Raw genomic sequence first — 26140 nt, forward strand, 5'->3', positions numbered from 1 at the left:
GAGCTTTCTACATCTTAACGTTAGCTTAGCAGCTGTTTAGTTGCCGTTTTGATGACTTACTTGCCTTGTGCAGTTCTTTGACGTGGTCTTGTATTTAGCTAGTTAGCTGACTACCTGGCAGGAGCTGTGACGTCTTCCAGCCAGCAGAGGTTTTGGTCAAAGAGTATTGAAGGTAAGAGTGAAAAAAGATGCATCTTGTTTTTATTTCCACGACAGCGCTGCCGCCATTTTGGCCTGAAAAAACGCCTTCTTGGGCAATGGGACAATAACACAGAACCTTGCGTTTCCTTCAGGCCAAAATGGTCGATTTGCTGTGCTAAGTTTCTTATCAATATAAATTCTTTGTTTTGGTTTTGATCGTGACGTCGGATAGCTCACCGGAAGCCATGGCCGCGTGAAACTTTTTTCAGCCGAGCAGCATTTTGGTAAACAAACCGCGTCACTGGGTGGCAACGGCAATGGAACCCTATGGAGCCCAAGTGGCGCTAGGCTTGAGTGTCCGACTCTAGCCAGCTAACTTTGTTTACATTTTAAAAACTGCGACAGTTCACACAACAACACGACATGCATATATTATACATCAAACTCTTGAGCTACTTCTGCTCTCACTCAGAATGTCAAAATATAAGCGATGTCATGTAGCCTATCGTTTTTGAGATATTAACATTTGTTTGGCACAACTCATACTATTAACTGCCGCGGGGTTCAGCATTTCTGGGTGGCAAGTGACAGCCATTTCATTGTAGTGAGACCATTTTTTTAAACTTGACCTCATGATATATGGACTGCATTTATATGATATGACTTGTATTGTTGTGACCTTTAGGATAATCACAGCCAGCCTCACAAAACTTTTAAAGTTAAAACCTAAATCAGCCGCATTAATCACAGCATGACTTCTTCTATGGTGTTCCTCAAGGTCTTGGTGTCTTCATGTGGTATTTTTGACTATTTTTTATTAGTTATTGAGTGGTCAAAAATTGGTCACTTTTACACCAAATCTGTGTAACAAATGGTATAAACTCAAAATTGCTGCAAAAACTTAGGAGACATAATTTAGCATGGGGATTGGCCATCATATATTTCACCGTTTTCATCATAATGTTCTAAGCCCTCTAAACTTTAAACATTTTGATAGCCTATGCCTAACCAAAACAATGCTGATTACATATTAACTATAGAGAAACGTGACTGTTATAGAATAGAAATTGACAGCCAAAAGGTAAACAGTGAACCACTGGAAGAAAACCACTTGTCATCAAAAAGATGGAGCCAGGAGTTAGGAGTCGTCTGATATGATGTATTTGACATAGATCTTGGCCAAGAGTGCAATGCACTCTTGCATATTCATGAATGGATACACAGGCTTACATCAAATAAACAGAACGTCAATGATACTTAGGACACACATCAGATGACATCTGTCTTGACGCACACTTGAAGGCTACTCTAGACTCAACCTATCTGTTATTCTGGCCCTGTAGAGGGCGCCGTGTCACGGTGACAGGGCACAGTGTCAGAGAGGAGCTGCAAATGTAAGGTAGGCTACAGGTTATCTGAATATGACGCCTGTCTGCGTATGCACAATAACGTGTAACAAATGAAAATGTATATGAATAACTAGTGATTGTCCAACTAAAGGCTAATGTGATTAAAATTATTCCCTATCAGTGACCAAACCAAATGTGCATTTAAATTAGTTGTCAGGTTCCCTGCTTTAGATGATGTGTACTGCTTCTATATGTGACATTACTGTTGACCTGCTATCTCACCCCCTAACCCCCCCCCCCCCCCCCCTCCCCCCAAGACAAAGATTTGACACATGCTACCGTTGCTGACACAGACTCATCTCAGTTATTGTATTTGGTTTATTTGAATCAAAATGCTGTATGGGATTGTACATTTGTTCCAGTCATCTGTAAACATAACAATAGATTGTTTATTGCTTAAATAACTTTGTTAAAATTAGTCCCAAGAAGATCATCCATGACTTCTCCAAAAGTGTTGTTATTGATCATTTCAGACAGTAAAAACTCTCTGAGGCATAAAACAAACAAATTGCCAGCAATTATACATATAATACATAAGAGGATAACAACTGCAAATGCTGAAAATTTTAAATAAATTAATTTTGGATATTTCAACTTCAGTGAAAAGGTCAAATGTATACCCAGACCAACTTATTGAATTGTTCATGTAGCCTACCGGTACTTAAAATATAGGCTAATGGTTAACAATACAAAGCCTTCAAGTCTGCTTTATCTTCCTGCTTTATAGTTTAGCATGTCTTGGGTATTGTTATATTATTGTATTTTAGTATATTCTGGGTATTATGTTGTATTATGTATATTATTAAGTTGATTTGAGGATATTTGAAAACATACCAAAAACTACCCATTTATTAGCTACTTAGTTAGATTTGGACATCATGTATGCTTATTCTTTTAGATATGCTCTGCTGAAACAAATAAACCACAGTTGCAGTTGCTCAGTGCATTAAAAATGAGGATAGTTACAGTTTAAGTGGGTAACAGTGAGCTGTTATCATTCACCATCTTTACAGACACATAAATATACTCTTCATCACAGCTTTAAAGACGCCCTAAAGTCCAAAATCTGTGTTTCTTCTTGTTCCTACATTTGGATGTCTGTGCAGAGTTTGACACTTGAAGGGTGTTTCCACAATCGCTGAAAGTGGAAAGCTTCTCAGAGCTCGAGAGCTGCAACCATTAATCGATTGATCGATTAGTCGATCGACAAAATGAATCGACAACTATTTTCAGTACAATTTTAAGAAGAGAAAAGGTCAAAATTCTCTCATTCCAGCTTCTTAAATGTTTCTTTACTCCTGTATGACAGTAAACTGATGTTATCTTTGAGTTGTGGACAAAACAAAGACACTAGAGGGTGTCATCTTGGACTTTGGGAAACACTGATCGTCATTTGCTACCATTTTCTGACATTTTATAGACCAAACAACTACGGTAATCAATTAATCGAGAAAATAATCGACAGATTAATCGATTATGAAAATAATCGTTAGATGCAGCCCTACAGAGCTCACTGAAAAGGTTGTTTTCAACAAGCAAGATTCATGACATCATGAATCCTGGAGCCAATCCCTGCCCAGTATTCAGCAGTTAAAGCCTCAACACATTCTCACTCCCAACTCATCATATACTGCAGATCACTCAGGAACCCTTGTCGTCACTTTATCATGAGTGAGAATGTGTTGAAAGCCCTTGTTGTCTGCTGTGATTGGCTAGTTATGTTCTAGATAGTCTCTCCCCAGACTCAAATATTATGTTGAATCGCTGCGCTCCGCATACTACATAAATGAGTCTGTGCCACTTCACGGCCACTTCCGGGGTTTTGAGTCTAGGGGGATTGAAACTGAATGAGTGACAGGTCATAGCACCAATGAGAGAGCGGTTCGAAAAATTGGCGGTGCCTCCCCTGTCGCCTGATCGCAAAGTCGTTACTGATTGGGGAAGACTGAATCCACCACTGGCCAAGTGAACGGTTCGCTTCCTACCCTAGCTGGCTGAGGGAAAGTGTCCCAGACCCAGAGAGAGATCTGCAGCGTGCAGTAACGTAGTGTATCAGTGTAAGAACTCTCATGGGTCTGGCGTTGAGACTATGTTCTAGATAACCCTGATTGGTTGCTTTGGATTTTTAAATGAAGAAGGAGGGGAAGTCATTTTAAGCTTTTTAACAAGATAATTTAACTTTTTTGTGGGGGAGAAAAAATTATTATTCATAGTAGACTATTTTATACACATCTTGAAGCATGACTTTAGGGGGTCTTTAAATTTAGGACTTCTAAAATGAAAAATAAAAAACACACTCATATGCACAATAGTTTCAAAGCTGACCAAAAGTAATTTAAATCCTTAAATGATAATGCAGGTGTTTTTTTTATGCAACAAATTATATTAAAATAACAAAATCAGCAATGAATTAGTTTTTCTAACAAGTCTCATCCATGTAGCCAATGCTCAATGCAGCCATGTTAAGAGAGAGAGAGAGAGAGAGTCACCCATGCTGCTGCTCTGGCATCATCATCGCGATGCACCAGCCGGGCCAACCGACTTTTTCCTCAAACAATGTAATAAGTTGGCTGTAAACACGTTTTCCATTACAGGAAATGAGTTCCATATATCATAAAAAATAATCCCTGGCGTAATGAAGAATTTGTTTCCATTTTGAATTTGATAGGGTAATAACTATAGTGGTAATAGCCTGACTTCTCATGGTAATAGTTGATTTTTTTAATTAGGTAATTAGGGCCGATTAACGGCAGAACTTGCGATGCATCAATGGCTGCGCAGCCTCCACTGGTCACCCCGGGACGCACACACATCACACTCCATACACTGCACACAGGTGTTCCACTAGTGTTCCTAGGATTTGTTGACAGACATGCATTTAAAAACACCCACATCGTCCTTTAAGTCATTGAAGGTTAAAAGCTCAGGTTAAATGGATATTTGCATTAATAATCAACATCTTTAAATTTGATCATTTTCAGGGCGAAAACAGGCAGAGTAACAAATAAAAGCAAAATGTGTATCTCATCAGGGTGAAAGACCTGTGAAACAGCCTTCAGACCATGGGACAGTGAAACCCAGGGAAATCGTAATCATAACGTACCGGAATCTGATCAAAATGTTATAATCAATCTAATCAAAAAATTAGAATCAATTCAAGTTAAGGGCTTCCCGTAGACAGCCAGTCTAGTATTGATCAATTCTACAACAAATATATAAACACCAGAAAAGGCCCGTATGTACGGTATGTTGGTAGGCTACTTATGGCGTTTTTAACAATTAATAGCTAAGTAATAGAACAATACAACAACATAATTTTGACTAGTCGTAATTACATTGTGATATAGTCAGGATTTTCGTTTAAGATATCTATAACGTCATTCTTCCTAGTCAAAAAGAACATTTCAGATATCTGCAATGTCATTCTTCCTAGGACAAATTACATCACTTTTGCCATTCATGTGTATGGGGTTTCTCATTACAGATGTCTACAATTCAGGTGCAGATGTGCAATTCACATTGCGGGCATCTGCAACTGAATTATGAGTAGTTGTAAGTCCAGTTTGAGATATCTACAACTCATTCTGACTCGTTTAATTTAAAATATCTAAAAAGGACAATGTAGATATCTTGGATTGAGGGGACTTAACAACGAGTTCTCACTCCGAGGGCGTAATATATCAGTGCTCTGTTGTGCACCTTGTGCGCTGGATGTAATATATCAGTGCTCTGTCGTGCACCTTGTGCGCTGGATGTAATATATCAGTGCTCTGTTGTGCACCTTGTGCGCTGGATGTAACCTCTCACTCCGAGGGCATAATATATCAGTGCTCTGTCGTGCACCTTGTGCGCTGGATGTAACCGTTGTGTGCAAATTATATGCCCACGGACGCACCGCTGAACAAGCACTGTGCACCTGGTGGGGTCAGGCAAAGGTCAAGCTACGCCTTCGGAGGCACAGCAGGGTGAGGGGTCAGGGTTAGGCATGGGGGGCTGGGTTTAGGCGCTGGGGAAGGGTCTCTTAGCGCTTGTTCACACCATACTCCAAAGCCACGCTAATGGCTCATTTATACTCCATCTTCATACGTAAATAGATGCGTCCATTTCAAACGTTATTATCGTCACTGCCCACATACTTCCATGCGTCTTTCACGTTGGTATCATGTTAAGCAATACATCCACCAGTGGGCAGTAGAGAGTCAAATGTATGAGTGTGTGTGTGGTTTTGCTCCGTTTCATGCGTATCCGTAAGCTTTCAGATGACGGACAGAAAACGCACGAAATGAACGCAGAGTCCGTCTTTAACGTAGAGTCTAATTGGGCCTTAAAGCCACGCTGAAGCCACGCAGTTTCATTTTGGCGTTTGTTAACAGGTGAGACCGTTCACACCACCCGCACGCCACGCCATGCTGAAGCCACGGTGAAGCCACGCTGAAGCCACGGTGAAGCCACGCTGAAGCGATCATTCGGGATTCTGTTCTATTTTCCAAGTGTGAAGCATGAAGCTGCCAGGCACGAAGTCAATGCAAGTTGTGGGCAGGGGCAAGGCGTGCGCTGAGGAAAAGAGAGTGCTTATTGTGTGAGCGGTTTAGCGTGACACTCAGCTTCAGTGTGGCTTTAGCGTGGCTTTGGCGTATGGTGTGAACAAAGGCTTAGGGGTAGGCATGGGGGGCTGGGTTTAGGCACTGTGGAAGGCTGAGTTTCCGTTGTCCGGTAATTGCCGGACTTTTACTGTTATAATTCATCAAAGTCCTGCCGGTCTCCAGATCCGGTAAAAAGAATCCCCTCTCAGCACAATTTGAGTTGTATTAAAAAAGGCTCAAATTACATTTCCACCCAGCTCCTCCTCCTAAAATAGCCTAAGTGAATATTTGTATGTGTAGGTTATAGTGTAGGCTACTGTATGTTTATGTGTAGGTTATAGTGTAGGCTACTGTATGATGAACGAAAACAACCAAACATAGCCCCTCATTCACAAATAAGGATGCATGCACAGCAGCTCTCAACAGGAACAGCGGCTCGTGAAGAAGATCAAAGGATAAAAAAAAGATCAGGTGGCGAAACAGACAGTAATCCATTAAAGTGTTCTCCAAGACAAGGTACCGAAAAATCTTCCTATTCCACGTATTACGATGTGCATGAAGATATAGCCTAATAGAGGGTATGCATGTGATGTCACAGAGGCAGAAGTCACTGTGGGGTCACGCCCACTGAGTCACAGCAAGACTGAGCTTGAATGCAGTAATCAGCCTAGATAACTGACACCTGCTGCTCAGGGAGGAATTTGACACTAATTTTGACACTCATTCCTGATTGAGGGGGCGTGTTCCAGTGGGTGTGCATACCCTGAATTGGGGAGTTGAAGAAGATTATTTGGAGGTGAACTGGAACAGCTCCTGTGCATACAGCAGGCTGCAGATGGATTTCTCTGCTGCACGTTGCAACCCTTGAGTCAATCAATGTAGAGTTTTTGCATTATTTGAGCAGTTGTTTTATGAAGGAAGGTGACCTTGAAACAAAGTGCTTTTCAACTTTTGCATTGAGCACTCACTCATGGTGTTGAGTTAAGCACTTTTGTTTAAAGCAGCGTCTATCAAAGTTGATGCTGTGCTTCACGGAGAAATTAATTAACCCTGAAGCTTGGATTTCGGGTCGTTGTTTGATTGACCAGTCATAGAAGCATGGTTGGCACATGGAATTAATGGCAATATCGAGATTATAGAGGCTATAGCCTGCTATCAATTGTTTTAAAGCTCAATAAACACAGATCTAATATTTGACCGGAATTTATTCCAATTGTCCGGGAAACTGGAATCATGCCGGACACGTTGTCCGACCCCGTTTTTCACTGGGGGAAACGCAGGGGGAAGGGTCTCTTTGGGTTAGGCAGGGGGTGGCTGAGTTTAGGCGCTGGGGAAGGGTCTCTTAGGGTTAGGCATTGGTAGTCAATTGTTTGGTGTTGGAAGACCCTTGGAGACCCTCCGTCCTAATGCCCTACAGTGTAACTTGACCTTTGCCTCACCCCAATCAGGTGCGTGCATCTGCTTGTTTAACGGTGCGTCCGTGTGCGTTCCATAATATGCACAAGGGTACGGGGCCTGGTGCGTTACATCCACTGACCTAAAGAATATGGACCAAGCCACCCACTATTTTTTGGACTCACCTTTCGCAGCAAAGTGGTCATTGTGGATATCTGAAAAGGATATTTTTGACTAGGAAGAATTGAATTGCGGATATAGCTGCAATTAATACATATCCAGTCTAGCTATTAAATGTTAAAACAGCTTGGCTTATTATAGTTACTGGTGGCCTACTAACACCTGTCATACCTTGTTCTTTTGCTAGTGTTCGCTTCAGCTTTAAATCCACAGAAATCGCTGAACTGCTCAAAATGAATCCGGCCTCTTTCTTACGAGAGGATACAGAAAGAGAAGAGCACGGGGAGAAGGAACACCAGGAGGGATATGGAGAGGGAGAAGAGAGAAGAGATTCCAATGGAGGAGGAGGTGCCGCCGCCGGAGCCCCTGAAGGCCACGAAGCCCGGCTGGTTGCTGCTGCCGACCTGGCTGATGATCCACTCCTGGAACCGGGACACTCTGGCGTAGACTCCTGGGAGATCAGGCTGGGCACATCCCCTACCAAAACTCACCACTCCAGACTGGATCCAGACGGAGTCCTGTTTGCTCATCATCGGCCCACCTGAGTCTCCCTGGAGACGACGCACAAATTATGTCAGTTATATCACCAGCAGTGGAACGAGTATCAGCATGTCCTGCTAGAAGTACTTTTACTGTTGATATTTTACTGAGGGAGAAGTACAAGTACTGAAGTTTCATCATGTCTCTTGGTCTACAAAGGCAGCATCTGGCTAGTGTGGAGGTGAAGCCGGTGGGGTATGAGTCCTGGTCGCTGCACTAGCCTCCTCTGGTTGGTCGGGGAAGGGGGATGGGGCGGGGGGGGGGGGGGGGCTGTCCGGTAGGGATGGGAACTGGGGGGAGTAGCGTGTCCCTCCGATGTGCTACTACGTCCTACCGGTGAAACTCCCCGCTGTCAGGTGAAAAGAGGCACCTGGCGATGTATCGGTACTATCGGAGGAAGCATGTGCTAGTCTACGGTTCTCCCCAGATCGGCAGAGGGGGTGGAGCGACAACCGTGATAGGGAATTGGCCAAGTACAATTGGGGGGGGGGGGGGGGGGGGGGGAGATTTAGACAAATCTGAAAAAAATCTTGATAAGAAGAGAAAAAACAATCACTATAGCCTAAACTGCAAAGGATGAAATAGTGTATACTGAATTGACAGATATAAACACATTGATAGAATACCTATGCAGATGTGGATATGTGCATTAGCAGCTGTTGTGCTCACCTGACAGGAGTCTTTTCCTCCCTCTGTCAGACCTGCACAGATCATGTTTTCTGTGATCCCTCCACCGTAGTTGGTGTCGCACTGGCTGTTGGACACGATGGGAACATCCACCTCCTGCAGCGTCTCAGGTGCAGGCAGGGCCACTGAAGAAGGAGAGAAGAGAGATCTGTACAGTACATCTTCCAGTTGAAGGTAGACATGACCTGGCTCACAGTCAGGAATGAGTCATATCTGGACTACAGTGCCACTTTATTATGCCTCCGCTCGGCAATAGCTGTGGCCAGAGGCATTGTTTTCGGGTTGTCCGTCCGTACGTCCGTCTGGACATACAGGTACATCGGTACGTCCGTCTGGACATACTGTAGGTACATCGGTACGTCCGTCCGAGACTAGCACCATGCTTCCTCTGAGATGCAATATCTCATGAATGCCTAGACGGAATTTCTTCAAATTTAGCTCAAACTTCCACTTGAACTCAAGTATGAACTGATTAGATTAGTCAAAGGTCAAAGTTCAAGGTCACTGTGACCTCACGACTGCCCGTTTCATGCTTGTTAACGTGATCTCTCAGGAACGCCTTGAGGGAATTTCTTCCAATTCTTCTCAAACATCCACTTGGACGAAGGATGAACTGGTTGGATTTTGGTGGACAAAGGTCAAAGTTCAAGGTCACTGTGGCCGCAGGTCTGTCTGTTCCATCAAGGAAGGGGGCGGGGCTAGGTAAAAGGGGTCATGGCTATGGGTAGGAAGGTTGTGGAGAGTTGTATTCGAAGGGTGGGTAGGGGGAGTGGTTAGGGGTTGTGGGTGGTGGGAGGGGGTGTGGTGAGGGAAAGGGGTGGAGCTAGAGAAAAGGGGCCATAGCTAGCGATAGGACGTCGTAGGTCGTAGAGGGTCGGGGTTCGTGGGGTGGCTAGAGAGGGGGATGTGGGTGGTGGGAGGGGGCCGTGATCGGTAAGGGGGCGGGGCTAGGGGAAATGTGCCCTAGCTAGAGATAGGAAGGTCGTAGAGAGTCAGGGTTTGAGGGGTCAGTAGATGGAGTGGATAGGGGGCACTGGGTGGTGGAAAGAACTGTGGTGAGGGAGGGGGTGCGGGGCTAGGGGAAAGGGGCCATAGCGAAGGATAGGAAGGTCATAGTGAGTCGGGGTTCGAGGTGTGGGTAGGGGGAGTTGGTGCGGGGATGGGTTTAGGTGGGTGGTTTAGGGGTAGGGGTAGGACCATTTTATTAGCCATGTTGTTGCCCTAAAGTGCCATGAGGCTGAATGGTCACACAATTGCACTGTGAGCTTCAAGTTATTTGTGCTTGTATGAATCTGGACAGACATGGATCTAGACTGCTGACTTGTTGGCTGGAGGAACTGTGATGTGGTATTTCTAGTTTTTAAATTTGATTTATTTATTTATTGGGATCTTGCCCCACTTAACTCATTGAGTGCCAGCCACTTTTGGAGAACGGACGCTCCCAGTGCCAGTTTCAGAGCGTTTTCAGTGATTTCTCGAGGCCCACAGAATATTGTGTGATATTACTATGTAAACACCGAACACGCACAAAGAACGAGCTGGCTCTATTGTATCATCAGCAAAAAAAAGTTTATTGATACCATTTTCCGTTCTTTAGTTATGAGCCGGAGAAGATAGGTCGTTTTGAGCAAATACATGCGTTTCAAATTAGAAGCTGTTATTCCGCCTTTTGTGAAATTAAGCATTTCAAGCACATTCACTGACTCTGAAGATAATATTTTCTGATGTAGTGACGTGGTGTAGTTGTGTGGTGCCCTGCCCATGTGCCCTGCGTGCCCCACCCCCCTCTCCCCCCCCCTCAGCTGCAAACTCCTCCCCACACTAACACACAGCCTCACGCACCCAGGTCTATTTTCGGAGTGCTCCGTTTTTGTGCGGCTCCCAGCGCGACACGGAAGAGCCAAACCGGACTGCTGAGAATGGTTTGGCATCGGGTTCTGCTTTTCTGGCGGCTAATCATGTGGAGAAACTATACAGCAGAGACAGAGAGGCTCAGTTGTGGGAGCAGATTGACTGCTGTTCGCAGCGAACGTCAGCTCCAGACAGAGCAATCTATATGGCTCTGGCTGCAGCATGCATCGGTTTCTCTTTGATCACGGCTTTTTCCTGCTGTTTTCCGGACCTGTCTCTAATCTGGAGAGCACTGTCGCCACCTAATGGGTCGGTAAAATAGGTTATACACATTCAACATGCCCCAAAATTTTACAGGAGATGGATCTGGCTTTGATCCACGTCCCACCGTCAAAAAACGCAATTGACGAACATACTCGTCCTTGGCACTCTACGTTACTAAACCAATTGACGAACATACTCGTCCTTGGCACTCAATGAGTTAAAGACGAGCTGAACCCAAAAAAAAAATGTGTTCAAATACCTGGGTATTCAGGGCACCTATTTAATAATGTATGCATACAAATTCACAAAAATCAAATTTATTTCGTTTTTCACACTTTTTCACATCAAAAGTTAATTTTTCAGGATTTCATTCACAACTTTAATCTACAGTATGGTGACGTAATAAAGTACTATCAAATTTCTACCCCATTTCAACCAATCATATCATGATATGGCACCTGTCAATCAATCTTCAATTCGAGGAGAATATTCTGCAGGCAAGATGGCTACATTACTGCCTGTAACCTGGCAGAATTTCTAGCCCATAAACGAACTAATAACTTGGCCAATAAGTATGTAACATACAAAATAAAGCAAATGGTAATGTCTTTATTTGATGTAGAATGCATTGGATATGTAGCTGTTCGTTAAACTCGCATTCCAGGAATATTGTATTTACCGCGGCTCTTTACCGTGGCTAGTCGACGCTCCAAGCCGTCAGGCAGCACTCTTGCCTCGGCATGTCTGCACCGGTCCACACAGAAGCAGTTGGCTGCCTGGTTCTCCCTGAGCCCACTCGCGTAGCGCCAGAACACACTCGATTTAGGGGCGGAACACGCAGGATTGGCCAACGGCAACTCCAGTGGCCAGAACTGTCAAATTAAATCATCGACACGCTATGGCCCGCCTCTCAACCCCTCTTTCACCTCAGGCAATATCTGCTTTGAGTCTGATACGTCACCAACCCTCGCGCCACTTGGGTTCATGTGCTCTTTATTAAGTAGTTTTTATTTGTTATTGTGCTTTCTGTTTTAGTTAAATCTGTGTTTAATTTAAAAGGTTTGGTGTTGACTAGTTTCACTGAAACTAGTTGAGCTTGATTTCTACAGGGCTTTACTGGATAGGCCAGCTGTTGTTAAGTAGTTTCCTGGTCAACCAGTATTTTTTCACACAGTCATCCAGCGTCAGCTTTTGCTTCAGCCTCTTATAGTCAGCCTTGGCACGGCACACAAAGACTCTAGGCACACACAGACTAGTGAGTTTATCTGAGTCTCTAGGTGCCCAAAGACTCAGGAGTTTATCTGCAGGAGTCTCTAGGTGCCCTAAAGACTCAGGAGTTTATCTGCAGGAGTCTCTAGGTGCCCTAAAGACTCAGGAGTTTATCTGCAGGAGTCTCTAGGTGCCCTAAAGACTCAGGAGTTTATCTGCAGGAGTATCTAGGTGCCCTAAAGACTCAGGAGTTTATCTGCAGGAGTCTCTAGGTGACCTAAAGACTCAGGAGTTTATCTGCAGGAGTCTCTAGGTGCCCTAAAGACTCAGGAGTTTATCTGCAGGAGTCTCTAGGTGCCCTAAAGACTCAGGAGTTTATCTGCAGGAGTCTCTAGGTGCCCTAAAGACTCAGGAGTTTATCTGCAGGAGTCTCTAGGTGCCCAAAGACTCAGGAGTTTATCTGCAGGAGTCTCTAGGTGCCCTAAAGACTCAGGAGTTTATCTGCAGGAGTCTCTAGGTGCACAAAGACTCAGGAGTTTATCTGCAGGAGTCTCTAGGTGCACAAAGACTCAGGAGTTTATCTGCAGGAGTCTCTAGGTGCCCTAAAGACTCAGGAGTTTATCTGCAGGAGTCTCTAGGTGCACAAAGACTCAGGAGTTTATCTGCAGGAGTCCTCCTCCTTCCTGAAGATGGCACTCCACTCATTCTTCTGGGTGACTTCTACATCCAGCCAGAGATACTGCAATATCTGGCCTTCCTTAATTGCTTCTCTTCCTTTGACCTCTCTGACTCTCAATCTCCTCCGACTCACAAGGCAGGGAACGTGCTTGACCTGATCTTCACCAGATCCTGCCATGCCTCCAATCTTAAGATCTTCCTGTATCTGACCATCTCTTTATAACCTTCTCCCTTCCCATCTCACCCCCCACCTCCCACTCACATTACCACCACCCGACGCAACCTAAAAACTCTTTCACCTATATATCCCTCTCTTCTGCTGTCATCTCCTTGCTTCCCTCAGCCGAGCAGTTCTCTCTCCTGTCCACTGAGGAGGCCTACACTACTCTTATATCCTCTTTCTCCTCTCTCAATGATCTCTGCCCACTCACCACTAAACCTGCTCCATGCTCTCACCCTGCTCCTTGGTTGTCTGAATCTCTGCAGACTCATCGGACTTCGTGCAGCTGAGAGGAAATGGAAAAAGTCTCAGTGCCCTGGCGATCTCTCTTCCTACCACCTTATCCTCGCCAACTTCACCTCTGCTGTGTCAACTGCAAATACATCCTTCTCCATCTCTGAAATCCAGTCTTATGCCTCCAACCCCAGTCAACTGTTTTCCACCTTCTCCTTCCTCCTCAACCCTCCTGCCCCTCCCTCCTCCCTCTCAGCTGATGATTTTGTCACCTACTTTGCTAAGAAGGTGAATGATGAATGATATCGGCTCTTCCTTCCAACATCCATCCACTAACAACACTATTTCTTACTCCAACCCTGCTTCTCTGCCCCCTGTCTCCGGGCTTGCTTCCTTCTCTCCCCTCTCGCCTGATGACTTAAACTTGTCAGGTCTCAATCTTGAGAAGATTGAGCTACTCTTTGCCCTCTCTCAGACCTCTCCATCTCCATTGACAACACTACTGTGTTACCCTCTCAGACTGCCAAGAATGTCAGGGTGATCCTGGACAACCACCTGCTCAATCTAGATTGCAGCCCGCCCCTGTAGGTTCTCCTTGTACACGATCCACAAAATTCTGCCTTTCCTTATGAGGCACAACTTCTGGTTCAGGCAGTTGTCATCTCTCGCCTGGACTACTGTAATGTTCTTCTGACTGGGCCACCTGCTCCCCTCTCCCGGTCACTTCATTGGCTTCCCACCTCGGCACCAATCAGATCCGAGACTCTGTTACTCGCCTACAGGGCACTGCACCACACTGTCCCTTGTTACGACCCGGCCTTGGGGTCATTCTGCTATCTGCAATCTCAGGTCAGGTTCCAAACCTTGCAATGGTCCCTCTACTCCACCACCCTTGCCAGTCGCCTTGCCCCTCCATCGCTCCATAGGCTCAGAAGTTGCTCATCTTGGTTGCATCACTTCTCATCCCCGGTACCACATAACTAACCTGATACCATTCCCTTTCTTTTTTTATATCAATCACCTCAAATGAATCCAGCTCTCTCACCTCCGGTTCTGATAGTTCCCCAGCCAGTGACCCAGCTGATTAACCCGGCATCGAAGGAGCTGCCGTCCGCAGCCAGGCAGACCGGTCTGATGTAGTTGGTGAAGTCGACCGGGGATGACAGCTCCAGCAACGTCATGTCGTTGTCAGTGGTTTGGACGTTGTAGTTTGGGTTTTTGATGATCCGGGACACCGTTCTGGAAACCTCGTTCAGATTGGTGCCTTGCTGGCTCTCGCGTCCGAGGTAGACGACCAGCCCAGATGTGCTGGTGCTGAGAGGAAGACAAGACAATATTGATGTGAATGTCGAACAATCGCAGGTGTGACCAAGTCAACTCTGCTCAAGGCAATTCCCAATATGATTTGAATAGGATAAAAACTGTCTAAGAGCATCATGAGTTTGATTTCTATAATCAGTTTCAACTTTTAAAAAAAAGAATCATTCCATACAAATTCACAAAACACAATTTAAATTCAATGTGATCAAGTCTAAATTCAAGACTTTTAGACTTTTTCAAGTCTAAAGGAACACGCCAACATTTTGAGAGATTCGCCTATTTGCCATATTCCCGATAGTAAGACGAGACGATTCTGTAGAGTCCTTTCTCTTCTCTGTGCGTGCAGTACAAAGTGTGATGCACCCCTCCTGCTAGTTAGCTTAGCACATTGAATGCTTGTCGAATGGTGCAGCAGCATGCCCCTGTTCAGTAACCAAAAATAGACATTCCAATAGCGGCAAAACGCTCATATGTAGCCTACATGTTGACTTGTGTACTCTCCACGCTATAAAATAATTATCCAGAATTATGAGACACTGTAATTTTCTAAGCAAATAGCCTCCCAAGCTGGAAGCCGGGCCCAGTGATGCACACAGCGCCTCAAAAACAGCATGGCAACTAACGTTACTTCCGTCAACAAAACAAAAGGGACTGATGATAGCACACAGTGCCTGATGATAGCACACAGTGCCTGATGATAGCACACAGTGACTGATGATAGCACACAGTGCCTGATGATAGCACACAGTGCCTGATGATAGCACACAGTGCCTGATGATAGCACACAGTGCCTGTGCCTCAGTCAATGCAGCAGTAGAGGATTGATGGAAGTAACGTTCTATGAGAATCTATATTCTCATAATATGGAATATGGCAAATAGGCAAATCTCCCAAATTGGCGTGTTCCTTTAAAGACCCCCTAAAGTCATGCTTCAAGATGTGTATAAAATACTCTATTTTAAATAATAATTTGTGTCTGATGGTTTTTCCCACAAAAAAGGTTAAATTAAATGACTTCCCCTCCTTCTCCTGCATTTCAAAATCAAAAGCAACCACTCAGAGTTATCTAAAAGATAACTAGCCAATCACAGCAAACAACACGGGCTTTCAACACATTCTCACTCACGTGACAAAGTGACGACAAGGGTTCCGATCTGCAGTATATGACGAGCAGGGGAAAATTGTTGAGATTGTTGAGTGAGAATGTTTTGGAGCTTTAACTGAATACTGGACAGGGATTGGCTCCAAGAATTGTGATGTCACGAATCTCGCTTGTTGAAAACGGCCTTTTCAGTGAGCTCTGAGGAACATTCCACTTTCAGAAGATGATTGTGGAAACAGCCTTCTAGTGTCAAACTCTGCACAGACATCATTCTGCACAGTGAAGCTCAAACATTAAACTGTAAGAATATGAAGAAAAACTGATTTTTTATTTAGGGGGTCTTTAAGTTTATAGTGGTAATCTGCAGCATTCCTGTTTCTTTTATTTTGTCTCCTCTTTGTTGCTCAGCCTCATTCCTGTGGTGGTTCTGCACTACATGTCCCACAGATCACCTGTCAAACACATCCTTAACTGGTTTTTTGGGTGCTGCTAATTGACTGTCAAACCAATTAAGATTTCCCCAGCAGTCTCCTGGTTAAAAGTTCTGTTGTCATTTGCACAGGAAAAAAACCTTGCCAATTTGACTCCAGCTTGTCTTAGGTGATTGCTGTTTTATGTTTCTGAGAAAGTTTTGTTTGCAGTTTTGCAGATTTCAACTACAATTTTACAGTAGTCCCCTGTCCCCCTTCCCCGCACTGTGGTGCCCCAGGCGCTGTGGTACGCACACGGGTATTGTTCAGCTGCAGCATCTGATCAGATCTCACCTTGGGAAGCAGTGAGCAGCAGTCAGAATCCACTGGTTGTTGATGAGTGATCCTCCACAGAAGTGACTCCCGAACCTGTGCAGGCTGGCCTGCCAGGGCCACGCCCCCGCTGGGGCATCCACGCCTCCTACGATTTTGGTGTTGAGCAGCGCGGTGCCGCACACTACATGGAAACAGATGGGGACCATAGCTGTCATTTACACTGGGGACGCTGGTGGACATGTCCCCACCAATCTGGGAACCCAGAGTCTATCAGTCTGACGATGAATAAGACTCTGGGACAGACGGACGATATTGCGGGGCTTCCTCTGTAGAGCGGACGTCCCGCTTCTTCTGTCATTGTTTACAGTCCAACGTCGTCTCATGTGCAGCTATTTGTTGTTATTATTTTTAGCTGCAATGTGGGCCTAAATGGATATAAATGGACCTAAAACACCTACAATAGATCAGCTCCAATAACAGGGTTAGGGTTAGGACCGGGTTGAAACAGGGTTACAGGGTTGTTATCAGGGTGTTAACCCTAACCAACCCTACCCTAACTAGGGGTGGGACAAAATATCGATACTCATGGTATCACGATATTTCCACTTGTGATACATTATCGATACACTGGCACCAAGTATCAATATGTTTATTTAAAAAAATAAATAATAATAATTAATAAACAGGCTAAAATATTATGCTGTGTGTGGTAGTTGAAACATAGTTTCAAGTTGACGTTTATTTATGTTTGTAGTTGAAACAAAAACATAAATACTGTAGGCTACACGAATGGAAATGTTTGATCATTAATATCTACTTTTAGAAATTATATAGGTAGGTAGGTTATATAGGTTTTCTTGTTTTAATAATAATAATAAAAAGACTTAATGTGTAACTTTTCCTCCGTGGTATCGAAAATGGTATGAGTGAGTGAGTGAACTCTGAAAGAGTTCATGTCAATTCTGCTAATAAATACATAATACCTGCTTCTTGCCTTTTAGGGGTATTTTTTTCTCTTCAGTTACACAGATATCATGATGTATCGTAGGTTAAATTTCTTCCAATATATCGATTATCGCAGAATCGCTGTATCGTGATAATATCGTTATCGAGGGCCAAGTATCGTGACCATATCGTATCGTGAGTTACTCCACGATTCCCACCCCTATCCCTAACCTTAGCAACCCAATCGATCAGCTCCAACTCCATTCTCACATCAATTGGACTGTAAACAATAATGGCGGTAAACGGAAGCGAACATCCACTCGACAGCGCAAACCCAGAAATATTAATAATCTGTCCCAGAGTCTTATTAGTAGTCAGACTGATAGTGTGGCTGCCCAGATTGTGTCCCAAACACTTTTTGAAGCTATGGTTTTGTCCCCATCTCACTTTTTAAGAGCATAGCCTAATTTGTTTAACAAAATAGATTTGCACCAATAGATTGACTAACAAATGAGAGCACTTTGAGAAAGTTGTATTTGCGCACTGACAAAACATGCAATGCAATGTAAATATAGGAGAAACATTGTCCAAAAAAAAGTAACATTATTCCTTCATTTTCTTCTACGTTGTCATATTTTAGGGCAGTGATATTGGATATTGTTATGTCTGGGCTGACTGACATGCACTGCTGCTTTCTACAGTAGATGTGATATTAGCATTGTTTGATTGACATGGTGTTGCAGCTGTGGAGGTGATGCATATGGACGACTGTACTTGTATGGTTGACTTGTGTTTTATGCTGAGTATTTTCATATTGTTACCTTTGGCCCAGCCAAGGCTATTTTGTCCCTTTTTGTCTGTCTGTTTGTCTGATTGTCAGCAGGATATCTTAAATAGTTAGGCACGGATTTGCATGAAAATTGGCAGAAAGGTTGTTCATGGACCCACTTAGAAGTGATTAATTATCCACGCCCACTGGCCAAAAGGGGGTGTGGCAATGGTCAGGGCCAATCACATAAAGGCACTTACAGTACACAGATTCACGTAACACCACCAAACTTTGTAGATGAGTAGGTCATGGGCCAACTTAGAACTGATTCACTTTCCACACCCACTGACCAAAAGGGGGGGTAGCAATGGGCACGTCCAAACGGATTCATGTAACACCACAAAACTTTGTAGAAAGGCTGATCCATGGGCGATGGATGAACTGATTAACTTTCCATGCCCACTGTCCAAAAGAAGGCGTGGCGGCTTTAGCTCAGGAGGTAGAGCGGGTCGGCCAATGACGCAAGGCTTGGCGGTTCGATCCCCGCTCCCTCCCAGCTGCTGTCGTTGTGTCCTTGGGCAAGACACTTAACCCTCCTTGCCTCGTATGATTGGTATGAATGTAGACATGAATGATGGTGGTTCGGAGGGGCCGTTGAGCGCCAATGTGTGGCTGCCACGCTTCTGAACCACCGGTACGAATGGTGTGAACGAATAATGATCCTGTGTCAGCGCTTTGAGCCTTGGAAAGGTGCTATATAAATCCAATCATTATTATATTATTATTATTATAAGTTCCAAACAGATTCACATAACACGCCGTGGCGGTATGCACTTCATCGAGTGCCCTCTAGTTGACTCTTTAGGCCCTTTTGATGCGCTGTTATGCATTTTGCGGCATTTGATCAGGAAACAGTCAAACAAAGAACAAAGACTCTGTGAGACTCTCTTGCTTTTTTAAATTCTTCCTCATTCAAATGACGTCTGATTGTTGCCTGTGATTGTTGATCCCTTCTGCCCCCACCCTGTTGCCCCCACCCTTCTGCCCCCACCCTGCTGCCCCCACCCTCCTGCCCCCACCCTGCTGCCCCCACCCTTCTGCCCCCACCCTTCTGCCCCCACCCTGCTGCCCCCACCCTTCTGCCCCCACCCTTCTGCCCCCACCCTGCTGCCTCCACCCTGCTGCCCCCACCCTTCTGCCTCCACCCTTCTGCCCCCACCCTTCTGCCCCCACCCTTCTGCCCCCACCCTGCTGCCTCCACCCTGCTGCCCCCACCCTTCTGCCCCCACCCTTCTGCCCCCACCCTTCTGCCCCCACCCTGCTGCCTCCACCCTGCTGCCCCCACCCTTCTGCCTCCACCCTTCTGCCCCCACCCTTCTGCCCCCACCCTGCTGCCCCCACCCTTCTGCCCCCACCCTGCTGCCCCCACCCTTCTGCCTCCACCCTTCTGCCCCCACCCTGCTGCCCCCACCCTTCTGCCCCCACCCTTCTGCCCCCACCCTGCTGCCTCCACCCTGCTGCCCCCACCCTTCTGCCTCCACCCTTCTGCCCCCACCCTTCTGCCCCCACCCTTCTGCCCCCACCCTGCTGCCTCCACCCTGCTGCCCCCACCCTTCTGCCCCCACCCTTCTGCCCCCACCCTTCTGCCCCCACCCTGCTGCCTCCACCCTGCTGCCCCCACCCTGCTGCCCCCACCCTGTTGCCTCCACCCTTCTGCCCCCATCCTCCTGCCCCCACCCTTCTGCCCCCACCCTTCTGCCCCCACCCTGCTGCCCCCACTCTGCTGCCTCCACCCTTCTGCCCCCATCCTCCTGCCTCCACCCTCCTGCCTCCACCCTCCTGCCTCCACCCTCCTGCCCCCACCCTGCTGCCCCCATCCTTCTGCCCCCACCCTGCTGCCCCCACCCTTCTGCCCCCACCCTGCTGCCTCCACCCTTCTGCCCCCATCCTCCTGCCTCCACCCTCCTGCCCCCACCCTGCTGCCCCCATCCTTCTGCCCCCACCCTGCTGCCCCCATCCTTCTGCCCCCACCCTGCTGCCTCCACCCTTCTGCCCCCATCCTTCTGCCCCCACCCTGCTGTCACCACCGCTTCACCTGCCAGCTTGTGAACCTGCCTGTCCACCCTGCCTTCACCATTGTATTTGACATCTTAGGCATAGCATAGTTTGCATGACTGATGTTTGCCCTTTTCTCTGCATTAATGGAGATACACACATGCCAGAAACACGTTCATGCTGACGTCTTTCCTCCAGTTTGATTTGACCTGGTATGTTAGTGACAAATATTGTCTCTTACATCTTTGAAATGAAAGCAATACAAGCCCTTCCTTATGTTTACAACAATAACAAAATATAATTTTTCCGTACATTTGGAAAATTAGATACAGCACAACATTATAGTTAATTTGGCCAAAGGAAAATGAATCAATGAATGAATGAATGAATGAATTAATTAATTAATTAATTAATTAATTAATAAATAATGATGTATGTATGTATGTATGTATGTATGTATGTATGTATGTATGTATGTATGAATGAATGAAGAACAGAACTCACCATCCAACTGTGCTTCACCACCTGGGGACAAACGATTTGGTGTTATTTACAGATCAGCTCGCTTGCCTTATTTGCATTACAGTGATATAGGAATCTGTCTTAAAAGTGTGTCTTCTGGCAACCTACGATTACTTTTTCACGTTACTGTCTCCTGTTTGTAACCCTGTTCAAATAATAAAAAGTATCAAAAAGACAGGAGGAAAAAAAGGTGTGTCTAGATTAAAGCCGCTGCGGTCACTGCCAGCAGGAAAGTTATGACAGGCACATGTATAATATAATATATAATAATGAAAACTAGCTGTGATTTTCCCCCTGTTAACTGAAATTAAAACAAAATTGAGGCTTTATAAAAAACAATAATTGAACGATAACTGAAAATGTGTGTTTATAAAACTAGCTAAAATAAATTAAAATGATAGGGAAAATGTATTTAGTTTTATTCTTTGTCAGTTTATTTCATACATAAGCACTTTGTACAGTAATTAGTAATTAATTAAGTAATTAGTAATTAAGTACAGTATTTTGGGTGGATTCTGGTTAATGACACAAACACACTGACACTGACATCGTTTAGATGTATTTTGTGGATGGTTGCTTTACACACTGTATTCTCCTAACCCTGGCCTAAGAGGGCTAAGATAGCCCCGGCTAACTTAGCCCCTTTTCACACACACACTTTTTAACCCAGGTTAGCCTAAACCCAGGGCTCTACGATTCACACTGCAGTTCTACTAGCCCAGGGTTAGTAGAGCCCAAAGCCGTTGGAGCCAGTGCTGCTCCGGACCTGCGTCACACTGGCAACTTTTAGGCCCTGGTTTAGACGGAATTAAAAGTTGGGTTTATCTCTGAAATGTCAGGAGCAGGGCCAGCTAGCCCCGGGCTAAAGTAAGGAGCAGGGCCAGCTAGCCCCGGGCTAAAGTAAGGAGCAGGGCCAGCTAGCCCCAGGCTAAAGTCCGGAGCAGGGCCAGCTAGCCCCAGGCTAAAGTCCGGAGCAGGGCCAGCAAGCCCCGGGTTAAAGTAAGGAGCAGGGCCAGCTAGCCCCAGGCTAAAGTCAGGAGCAGGGCCAGCTAGCCCCGGGGTAAAGTAAGGAGCAGGGCCAGCTAGCCCCAGGCTAAAGTCAGGAGCAGGGCCAGCTAGCCCCGGGCTAAAGTCTGGAGCAGGGCCAGCTAGCCCCGGGCTAAAGTCTGGAGCAGGGCCAGCTAGCCCCAGGTTAAAGTCAGGAGCAGGGCCAGCTAGCCCCAGGCTAATGTCAGGAGCAGGGCCAGCTAGCCCCGGGCTAATGTCAGGAGCAGGGCCAGCTAGTCCCAGGCTAAAGTCGGGGATAGCCCACTTTAAAATGTTCCACGATTATGCAAGTGTGAAAGCTTCCTTAGCCTGTCTGGGGCTAACAGCTCCCGTAACCCCAGGCTAAGAGAATCGCTTAGCACGACATAGTGTTGTGTGATAATCGCTCATCTGTCCTGAGTGAGTACATGTTTTTAAATTATCTGATGTTTGGTTGAGTTTTTATTACACAATACTTTTTCTGACCTTTTTTAATCACACCACATAATACAAAATAAAGACTAAAACAATGAACAAATAAAAACTAAACTAAGCATAAAATACAACAAAAAACTAAACTAGCAAACCCGCTTTAAAAATGAATTAAAACTAAACTGAAATTGAAAATAAAAAGTCAAAATGAAATAAAACAAAAATGTAAACAATGAAAAATGCAAAACTATAGTAACCTTGATCCTACTGACACTAAAATCAAAGGCTTATAAAATCACATTTGTAACTCGGCTATGTGCCTCAGGTTGGCAGATACGACTGTTTGAGTTTCAGCAAGCATCCAACACTCTGAAAGGACAGAACTGGATCTTCTAGAATTTCGTGTTCATTGGTGGTGGAAATGTTTGTTTGCTGTGACGTGGGTGCACTGCATCATAGGTGTCATATGTGTCATTTCTTCTCTCTTACTCACCTTTGGCAGCTCAAGAGAATATTCAGATAATATTCAGATCCAGATTGTTTATATCAAAAACAAACATGGGGGACAGACTCTATAGACGTGAGCTGTTATTGTTTGTCTGATTTTAAAATGGTCTTAACTCAAGGCCTCTAAGTATAACCACACTTACATGAGAAATGTTGATGAACTGTATCAATTCACAATCAATATACTCCCTGATACATTGAAATAGGAAAGTCACTCTATTCGCCACATTCACTATGTGTGTAAACACTAAACAAATCACACTATTTGCATAGGGACTGACTCTCATATGACTCCTGTGTTGGCCTTTTTGCATTGGCCATGCGTTAAACTTATTTTTAGATACAGTACTTCTAAATACCTAAAGTGCCTTTTAAACATGGAGTCTGGATCATGTCAGGCTAGAGAGAACAGGATATTTTCAGGTTTTGCCTTTCTAAACATGAGGGGTCTTTGTTAAGAAACAACTGGATATGAGCCGTTTTTTCTGACAGTGGGGGGGGGGTAGCACGGTAGCATGTATCGAAAACAAGAAATGTGATAGGAAACAGCTTTAGCGAATTTGTAACCAAACTCTATTCAAAAACATGCCGTTGTAACATAGTCCATTCCGAGACGAGGGGGTGGCATTGTGCCAAAAATGAGGCAGTCAAAATAGTGGTCGCACCGTCCCCACAAAAGTTAGGCTTTTTCTGACATGGGAGCAAGCAAGCAGCGCAGCAGTAAGCGTCCCTCCTGATGCACTGGACCTGGCTGCCTGCAGCTGAAGCGCGTTGGGAACACACGGCCAAACAATTCAAGCCGTTTTTGCAGCACTTGAGGAAACCGTGAGTTTGCTCGTTGATATAAGCGATTGCCCGAACGATTCATTAATTAATAAACTAGTGAACGTGAAGTGAAGTGAAGTGAAGTGAGTCACACCCGCCCACTCAGACGGATCTGCGGATAATGACCTGCCACTGTTTAAAGGACGGCTTTACCGTGGGGAATATGAATATATATTAAATCTCACGCCCCTAAGGTTTTAGAATCCGTTGAAATTTTTGAAATTGGAGCTTCACTGCCTGACCTATCAGGCATCTCTCACATATTTTAGGGAAGCCGGATGACGCGTTACGCGTCATCCGGCCTCCCTCCCCGTTGCGGAACTCGAGCGCCTATGAACTACAAGTCTTGTGAGCCATGGTCCCGCCTCTAGAGGTCCTCCACGCCCCTTCAGAGCTCTCGACGAAAAGCAAAAGGCAGCCATCTTGTTCACCCGCTTAGCATACTGTAGCTAGGTTAGCTTTCCATAGCTCCTTGCCAAGAGACCATATCTCTGGAACGGAAGCACCAAAAGACACGGGACTGGCGGCATTGGAAAGCTCGTCAAATTTTACATCTAGTAGTAGGTGAGTTGAAGTAACGAAATCAACGCTGAGCAATGTACCCATTTTTACACATTTTTACAGAAAATAGTTACAACATCAGATGCGCGTAACTCCTACGAAAATGCCTTAAAATGCATGATTTTTTTTTATGAAGACATCTCCCGACATATATACATCGGTTTAAATTTGGTGCAATTTGGTGCAATTTTATTTTCGATTTATTTTCGATTTTTTCTTGTTCTCTTGTTTTATTGTCGAAGCCTTCTTCTTCTTCTTTGAGTTTTATGGCGGTTGGCAAACATATATGTGCATTACCGCCACCTACTGGAGTTTGATATCAGACAATTGCCTGAGGGGTGGGCATGGAAACGAAGGCCACGCGAGCCCAGTGCATTGTGGGAAATGTAGTATTTCGGGTCCCCGCACCCGCCCCTCCCCTCCACCACCTCCCCCCTCCACACAGAGTGGATTTCTGGTGATATCTCTGGCGGGAAACAACCAATTTCAAAAATTTCAACGGATTCGAAAACCTTAGGGGCGTGAGATTTAATATATATTCATATTCCCCACGGTAAAGCCTGCCTTTAACATGACCTGCGATTGCGTGGAAGCGGATCTTACACCGGCGAGCGAGGTGAATAAGATACAGACTCGCGGGAGTGCGCGTAGGCCGGCTAATTGTTGTTTAACATGCAGGCCAACCGGCTAGGAGCAGGTTATAATACGGATTCCACTGCATGTTAAGAAGTGGCTTAAGGCTCTGCATGGCAGGGCTGTAGTACTCGAGTCCGGTCAGCAGGTCAGCTCCTCATACCTTTTGATTAGGGGTTGGGGGAAATCCTTTTTGTCTGTTTTAGAATAGCTTGTTGGGGGTGATTGGCATGTTGCTTTCATAGGCTGTTGTTTCATTGTTTTGGCAAGCAACTGCTTTTGTTGTTCCTGATGGGGGTGATTAGTTGACAGCTATTGTAATGATGGATGGCCCATTTCCTGCCTGCCAGTGCCACTGAAATAGTTCGAAAAACTAGACAGACATGTGATGTACATTCAGGGCTGTAGTGGAGGGAGTGCTGAGTTAGCCTATGCAGTTTTACTATGACATAAGACTATTTCAATAATTTGATTAAATTAAAATGCCATGTCAAGGTAAGAATATTTTCAGTCAAGCAATGCTGAGAGCAGTAAGAAAAAGTCGGCGAAATACACTCCTACGGCTACTGTTATGAGCTTACGCTGCCTACAATGAAATTTGTCCTCAAAAATGCAAATTTTGTTGAAATGTCTTTCAAAATCTCCATTCAATTTTAGGTCATGAATAAAAAAACATCCTATTTTAGTCAATAAATACAATTGGATAGCTTGCTATGGTCTTGTTGGTCTCGACTCGGTCTCAACCCGACTTGGTCTTGGTCTCGACTCCGACTCGATTGACCAATGACTCGATCTGGACTTGGACTCGACCAAGTTGGACTTGACTACAGCCGTGCTGCATGGTCTGGCACAGCATTACTTACGAAAGTTTATTGCACTGTCCATTACAAGGTAATGCCAAGGAAACCTGAAAAACCCATTTTTAAGATAAGTTATGTTCCCTAGGTTGAACCTATAACCTTTCCAGCTGTCCAATGAAGGAATCCAAATTCATATGATCATATTTATATGAATAATGCAGAATTGTCTCAATTCGCAATCACCAGACTGATACATTGAAACACACAACTCACTCTATTCTCACTATATAACTAATCACACTATTGCCATAAGGGACTCGAGTCAGTACACACACGTTGTCTTTCAGCAGCAACCTGTAACTCTTTTAGAAGAGGAGTTGTAATATTAGCACTTACCCTTCACCATTAAGGCCAGAAGTGTTACAGCACAGGTGAGCAGCCTTGACTCCATGGTGTCAGTAGTTCAGACTGTGTGTGAGCAGGGAGCAGTCTCAACTATACTTACA

The 26140-nt window shown here is 45.1% G+C and overlaps 1 protein-coding gene across 1 annotated transcript; it reads right to left on the reverse strand.

The window, feature by feature from the left end:
- Positions 1–1850: 1850 nt before the first annotated feature.
- On the reverse strand, positions 1851–26140 carry LOC310788095 (tryptase-like). The gene is made up of 6 exons (XM_083649597.1): positions 26031–26140; positions 20833–20853; positions 16578–16740; positions 14437–14705; positions 8918–9060; positions 1851–8259 (listed from the first exon to the last, which is right to left on the reverse strand). The coding sequence occupies exons 1-6, from the start codon at positions 26083–26085 to the stop codon at positions 7960–7962; spliced, it is 951 nt and encodes a 316-aa protein (XP_083505723.1). The 5' UTR covers positions 26086–26140; the 3' UTR covers positions 1851–7959.

This window comes from Poromitra crassiceps (genome assembly GCF_964638095.1).
Source record: "Poromitra crassiceps genome assembly, chromosome: 13".
NCBI lineage: Eukaryota > Metazoa > Chordata > Actinopteri > Beryciformes > Melamphaidae > Poromitra > Poromitra crassiceps.